The sequence below is a fragment of the Glandiceps talaboti genome, chromosome 20 (genome assembly GCF_964340395.1).
Source record: "Glandiceps talaboti chromosome 20, keGlaTala1.1, whole genome shotgun sequence".
Lineage (NCBI taxonomy): Eukaryota > Metazoa > Hemichordata > Enteropneusta > Spengelidae > Glandiceps > Glandiceps talaboti.
The window spans coordinates 18,928,818-18,936,700 of record NC_135568.1 but is presented as its reverse complement, the minus strand read 5'-3'; the positions used below and the strand labels follow the sequence as shown (position 1 = coordinate 18,936,700).

The following is a 7,883-nucleotide window of genomic DNA, read 5'->3' as shown; positions in this document are numbered from 1 at the left end:
CATAATGGTATTAACTTTCCTTAAATATTTTCACCCTATGCTAATTTGAGATGATAGTGTCTTTGAAAGATGTGAAATGTTGCCAAGATAGTCTAAAATTGCCTTAAAACTCCAAATCTCCCCTACCAATGATACTTAGTAACCAGTAGATGTCCTGACATTTACTACATATAATGATGACATTTAACTTTTTATGAACATATTTCAACCCTATGTAAGTTATAAAGAATAGTTTCTGATACTTGATGGTGCTGTCTAGTAAAGCATGGATTGAGTTATTGCTTGAAAGGGTCTGAATAGCCTAAAATTGGCTTTAAGAGTAAACAAGTCATTGAAAAAAATGACATAGTCCCCGCTATAATTGGGTTACAACTTACAAGGAATTATCACTACTCTGATCACGCAACAACATTTGTGAACCTAAAACAAACAGACTTAGATATGTTGTGTGTGCTTGTTGGACATGGAATATGCCTCCAACAATAAAGGATTGGGTGGGTATGGGGGATCATATCACGATGAAAATGGAGTCTGAGTTATGGCTTTGGACATGGAAAATTCACAAACAAAATGGCTGCCAGGCAGCCATATTGGATCGTATCACGATGAAAATGGATATGCACATGTATGTCATAGAACGCTGTCCTAATACCAACTTTGAATGAGATCTGTTCAAGCATGTCTTAGTAATGGCTTTGGACATGGAAAATTCACAAACAAAATGGCTGCCAGGCAGCCATATTGGATCGTATCACGACGAAAATGGATATGCAGATGTATGTCATAGAACACTGTCCTAATACCAACTTTGAATGAGATCTGTTTAAGCATGTCTGAGTTATGGCTTTGGACATGGAAAATTCACAAACAAAATGGCTGCCAGGCAGCCATATTGGATCATATCACGACGAAAATGGATATGCACATGTATGTCATAGAAAACTGTCCTAATACCAACTTTGAATGAGATCTGTTCAAGCATGTCTGAGTTATGGCTTGGGACATGAAAATTCGCAAACAAAATGGCTACCAGGCAGCCATATTGGATCGTATCACAATGAAAATGGATATGCACATGTATGTCATAGAACACTGTCCTAATACCAACTTTGAATGAGATCTGTGCAAGCATATCTGAGTTATGGCTTTGGACATGAAAATTCACAAACAAAATGGCTGCTAGGCAGCCATATTGGATCGTATCATGACAACAATGAATATGCACATGTATGTCATAGAACACTGTCCTAATGCAAACTTTGAATGAGATCTGTTAAAGCATGTCTGAGTTATGGCTTTAGACAGGGAAAATTCGCAAACAAAATGGTTGCTAGGCGGCCATGTTGGATCGTATCATAAAACAAATTGACGTGCATATGTATGCCATAGTATGTTGCCCCTGTACCAAATTTTAAAAAAATCGGTCCAGGCATCTCCAAGAAACGGCTGCGGACGGACGGACGGACGGACGGACAGACGGAATCCAATCCATAAGTCCCCGTTTCGGACTTCGTCCGCGGGGACTAAAAACCTCCAGGGCTTATAGGGGAGACCCCATACGACCCCCCCCTCCACATGAGGTGGACACATCCCAGTCTCAAGCTGTTCCCCTACCTCTTACTGTGAAGATGCTATCAAACTATATTTTTAGTTCAAACCTCTGTAGTTGCTTTTTACATGTTGGTGCTGTCTTGTAAAGCTTGGAAATTATTGTCTGAAAATGTACTTTTTAGATGTTGGTGTTGTAAATATAGTAAAAATCCTTCAGGGCTTCTAGGGGGAGACCCCTAGGATTCCCCATGAGAGGTGTATATATTCCCTTCTCAAGCTTTCCCCCCACCCTTCACTGTCAAGATGTTATTAAACTCCTTTTGGAATATATTTACCCTGGTAGTCAATAATTATATGATAGTGCTATCCCAGGATCTTATGAAGTAAAACATCAGGGATTCACACACATGCACATGCACGTGCACGAGCACACACACACACACACACACACACACACACACACACACACACACACACACACACAGTATGAGACTCAATACACATACTTATAAATTGTCTCACTGACAACTTGCTATTTGTATGTTTATCTCTTGTGTGGAAATGACTTCAAATGAATTTCAATTCAATTTAATTTATTATTCATTTACTTGCAGAATATTATAATCTCTACATGTAAACCTGCATTAGCTACAACTCACACATTTTTTCATCAAATAACCAAACTATGACTAAAAATAGCGCCAATGGCATTGTAGCACAACTGTACAGTTTTTAAAAATGTTTATCCACATGCTAATCCATGCTAAGTATAGGTGTTCATTTGCTGAACGATTACCTATCCAACCTTGTTGTTATCTTTGCATTATACACGATCATTTGGCTATTGATATGGGCATGGTCATGTTGTTACACATATCTGCATACATTTTTTGAATATTCGTTCACTGTCTATGAATCCCTGATGTTACCTTTGCGATGTACATCATTATTTGCTGCTGTTGCTATGGGAGTGGTCTGTTGCTAGGGATATTTGCATGATTTTTTTGAATGTTTACTCACTTGCCTACAAAATATATTGGTATTTGGTTGTTGCTATTGGCGTGGTCATGGTTGCTAGGTCAATTGTGTCAAAAAATATTTAAACAACATATGTAGAATAACCTTTCTAGAAACATCTCATCAAAATTCAGCCCCATCGACCAAGTACTTTTTTTAGATACAAGGTTTAGACCAAAATCCATATTTTTACACCTAATTTGCATATTGCTGATAAGATCCATAGTTTACACCTAATTTGCATATTGCTGATAAGATCATTACATACTTAATAGTTCTATATCTACACATCTCCAAATGCATCCGCATTAACTTTTAGCCCAATCTGCTCTTTAGTTTTGGAATTTAAGATTTTTGACCAAAACGACACACATTTTAGCTCTAATTTGCATAGTATTTATGGAATCATGTCATGAACAAATCTTAACCTATATACCCATAAGAACGTTCCCACCAATCTGCCCAGTAGTTTTTGAGTTTTTTGACCAAAATTGACATTTTTTGACCCAAATCACACACCAGTGATGCGTTCACTTTGCTTTGAACAATTTTCTGACTAGACACCAAAGTACTGTTTGTTGAAATCAGTGGGTGTATGCCAGATATGAGGGTGAATGTGTATACAACAAAATATATGGCCTCCATTCAACCATATTGGATTTGGTTATAATACAAAGTGACATACATGTGGCTCACACAGTATGTTGTCATTGTACCAGGTGTGGTTGAAATCAGTTGGTGCATGCCAGAGAACAGACAGACAGACAGACAGACAGACAGACAGAAAGACAGACAGACAGAAAGACAAACAGACAGACAGAAGGATGGATGGATGGATGGATGGATGGACAGGTGCAAGGATAGAACCCAATGTAATACATGTAGCTCCCTTCGGGCAGTGCCCTTTGGGGGCTAGAAATTACCATACTTCGACATTGCACATGTTAGTCAGTGGTTCATCTTATCTGTAATTAGTGCAGTAACATATTGAAATTATGTAGTCGTTGAGGGCACCGATAGTTGGGTACAGACCCAAAATCAATTTGATTTGATTTATTCTTCTATATCATGTATACAGCTCCAAAAATATGTTCACTCACAGGCGATACAATACTATTCAGAGTTTACAATATTATGAGTAAGTTATTTTATCTACAAAATATTTTTATAAAATAGTGACAATGGCATTGTAGCACAACTGTATAGTTTATGCTAAAAATGTTAACATACAGTCACCATAATTTTACTGTTCATATAGGTAGTATACTTGCTGCTAGGTCAATCATGTCAAGTTTTTGAAAGTTTAACACTTGCCAAAACAATCTAGGTTCTTATTTTTTGCATTATACATTACCATTTCACTGTAACAGTTGTTATGGGCGTGGTCTTTTTGCTAGGCATATATGAATTCACTTTTTGGATAATTATTGACTTGCCTACCCATCCCTGGTGTTATCTTTGCAATATACATCATTTGGCTGTTGATGTGGGCATGGTCTTGTTACCAGGTGTATTTGCAGACATTATCAAAATCTTTCATTCACTTGCCTACCCATCCCTGGTGTTAGCTTTGCAATATCATGACTGTTGCTAAGGGCATGGTCATGGTTGCTAGGGCCAGTTGTGTCAATATGTTTTGAACAGTGTCTACAGAATAACACTTCCAGAAACATCCCCACCAAATTTCACCCCATTCACTTTGTAGTTTTCGAGATTGACCAAAATTGAGATTTGTAGACCTAATTTGCATATCACTTGGATGCAATCATTTTGCTTTGAATTTCTGCACTTGACATCAAAAGAAATGTTCCCACCAATTATCATGACAATTGTTAGAGCTGTTCTTGATTTTAAGCTGTTTACACACAGACAGACAGACAGACAGACAGACAGACAGACAGACAGACAGACAGACAGACAGACAGACAGACAGACAGATGCTTTACCATGCCTATAGAACTACTGAACCAAAGTCATTTCTACTAAAAATGTTTCAGTTAAAGCTGTATTAGGTATTCACCATATTTAGGCTCATTTAATCTTCTTGCATATGTGATAATACAAAACCAATCTGTCAAAGTTGATATACTACATATATTGCAATTCCCTTGCATAGGAATACTCTTAAATTGTTTTCCTTAATGTCAGAAAAATAGAAGAATTTATATCCATTCAAAAAGTCTGTCTTGGTAAATGTAAAAGACAGCTGTGTAAGTTATTCTACATTCTACTGAATAATGTTAATTATATATGAAGCCTCAATTTCAAAATATTTCAAAGGTTTAAGTCCACAAGTATCTCAGAGTTTGTAATATTTTGTGATACCTTAAAATAGATACAGGCCACTGAAAATATCTCTTTGTAATATTTAAGTATTCAAGTGCTGTCTATAGATTGGAACTTTCTATTTTAATCAGAAATGATATATGTTTCCATAAAGTACATTTATATATCAATAATGTTCTCTATTATATATGGGCAGTTTTGGTTTTGTCAACACTGTTGACAGCATCATGTGTTTGTTTTTTACGATGAGCTCGCTGCTGTGGTTTGCGTTGTGGTAAGGCATTGGTACGTTCGTCAGTGATTTTATCATTCTTGTTTTCATCTTTGTCAGGTATATGCCCATTTACTTCTATACCTCCATTCATTTGTTGGGTAGGTACATCCTTTGGGGGGACATTTTTTTCCAAATCTTTGTTATTCAAGTCCATTTGTTTCTCATTTTGCAACATCTTAGTGACTCCATCAGTTGCTTTTATATTGATGTGTTCATTTATCTCATCTCCTTTGCCTTGTTCTGCATTTCGTGGACCACTTTCTTGATGTGATTTTTGTCTTCTTTTTTCACCATCATCATCACTATTCTCTCTATTTTGTCTTTGTCTCTTGTAATAAGTTCTTGGGTGACCTCTGTCAGACCACTGACCTTGTCGTTGTATCCTCTGACCTTTGTTTGGTGAATATTGCCTACGTTGATTGCTTTGTTGTCCTGAGTGTTGTGGTGATCCCGATGTACCACTAGCTCTGTCAGCAGACTCCTGAGGGCATGGACTAATATTTGGGCGACTGCCACCATTTGCATCTTGTTTTACACTTTCATTTGTTTCATCATTTCCATTTTGTTGTTGGTTGTTGTGCATTTTTTGCCTGTATCTTTCACGTCTGCGGCTATTGCGACCCCTTCTACCATTACTATCTCCACCCTCAGATTTTTGGTTAGGTCTTTGTTGTCTTTTGCTTTGAGGTCTATCTCTTGATGGAAGACCCTGTTGATATAAATATGAGATTGGTGACTTGCAGAACAACACAATACCAGAATATCATAAAGTCTTACAACAACAAAATTGTGTGTGTGTGTGTGTGTGTGTGTGTGTGTGTGTGTGTGTGTGTGTGTGTGTGTGTGTTTGGGGGAGGGGGTGGGGTGATTTTAGATGTGACTTGACCAGGACATTTTGGTATGATATTAAGAAAATTTTAAATACCCACAGTTGAATATTAAATGTTTTTTATTGATAATTATTCATTTCATTGTAAAAGGAAGAATCGTCCCTTAAAGTTTCAAATATTTCTATTTATAAATGACAGTGAAGGTCAAGGTCAATGTCAAATATCAAGGTGTTAAAAGAATGCTTACATCTGATAATATGGTGGTAGACACTTGAATGCAGTCTCTGTATACAGCTTTTGAGTAGCATGGTAACACCATTCGGTCAAATTGCACAATGTCACAAAACAGAATGGGGTTTGAAAGAATAATGAATTGTAGAATATGGAGGTGTACAGACACACACATGTACAGATGCATGGATGGAGGAGTGTAATAGCCCTCCTTGGGCACCGCCCAAAGGGAGGCTAAATGTCAATTATTTCCTACCTGTTGGAAATTCAGAGATTTTTGTAACTTGGCAGCTAGCTGTGCTACGGCTGTTGCCGTGATGTCTGGTGATTTATCAGATTCTGGTTCACTGTCAGTTTTCTTGTCAGGTGGTATAAATGAAGCAGTAGGGCTGGTGGGAGTTGGTAGAGGTGTCAAATCATCATGACTTATTAAACTACTGGTCACTGATGAGGCTGAAGGACGTCGTTGGGAGTGGTGACTCTTTATTGGAGCCACTTCACCAAACTCTCTGATTGTCTACAGACATTAAAATATGGAAAATATTCAAGTATTTTATCGACTAAAGGATGTTATCTTTCCAATACGGTATATTACAAATTTTTCTAATATGGTGTATTACATACAAAATATGTTATTTTTCTAATATGGTGTATTACATACAAAATATGTTATTTTTCTAATATGGTGTATTACATACAAAATGTGTTATTTTTCTAATATGGTATATTACATACAAAATGTGTTATTTTTCTAATATGGTGTATTACATACAAAATATGTTATTTTTCTAATATGGTGTATTACATACAAAATATGTTATTTTTCTAATATGGTGTATTACATACAAAATATGTTATTTTTCTAATATGGTGTATTACATACAAAATATGTTATTTTTCTAATATGGTGTATTACATACAAAATGTGTTATTTTTCTAATATGGTATATTACATAAAAAATGTTATTTTTCTAATATGGTATATTACATACAAAATATGTTATTTTTCTAATATGGTATATTACATACAAAATATGTTATTTTTCTAATATGGTATATTACATACAAAATATGTTATTTTTCTAATATGGTATATTACATACAAAATATGTTATTTTTCTAATATGGTGTATTACATACAAAATATGTTATTTTTCTAATATGGTATATTACATACAAAATGTGTTATTTTTCTAATATGGTATATTACATACAAAATATGTTATTTTTCTAATATGGTATATTACATACAAAATATGTTATTTTTCTAATATGGTATATTACATACAAAATATGTTATTTTTCTAATATGGTATATTACATACAAAATATGTTATTTTTCTAATATGGTGTATTACATACAAAATATGTTATTTTTCTAATATGGTATATTACATACAAAATGTGTTATTTTTCTAATATGGTGTATTACATACAAAATGTGTTATTTTTCTGATATGGTATATTACATACAAAATATGTTATTTTTCTAATATGGTATATTACATACAAAATATGTTATTTTTCTAATATGGTATATTACATACAAAATGTGTTATTTTTCTAATATGGTGTATTACATACAAAATATGTTATTTTTCTAATATGGTGTATTACATACAAAATATGTTATTTTTCTAATATGGTATATTACATACAAAATATGTTATTTTTCTAATATGGTATATTACATA

At 34.6% G+C, this 7,883-nt stretch overlaps 1 protein-coding gene across 1 annotated transcript in view; it reads right to left on the bottom strand.

The window, feature by feature from the left end:
* Positions 1-4,829: 4,829 nt before the first annotated feature.
* The window catches only part of LOC144450853 (spermatogenesis-associated serine-rich protein 2-like), a 55,035-nt gene continuing 51,981 nt past the window's right edge, over positions 4,830-7,883 (bottom strand). The window contains exons 11-12 of the mRNA XM_078141594.1: positions 6,446-6,706; positions 4,830-5,837 (exon numbers count right to left, since the gene is read on the bottom strand). Of these exons, the coding sequence (XP_077997720.1) occupies positions 5,037-5,837; positions 6,446-6,706 (1,062 nt within the window). The 3' untranslated portion in view covers positions 4,830-5,036. The remainder of the gene's footprint in view (positions 5,838-6,445; positions 6,707-7,883) is intronic.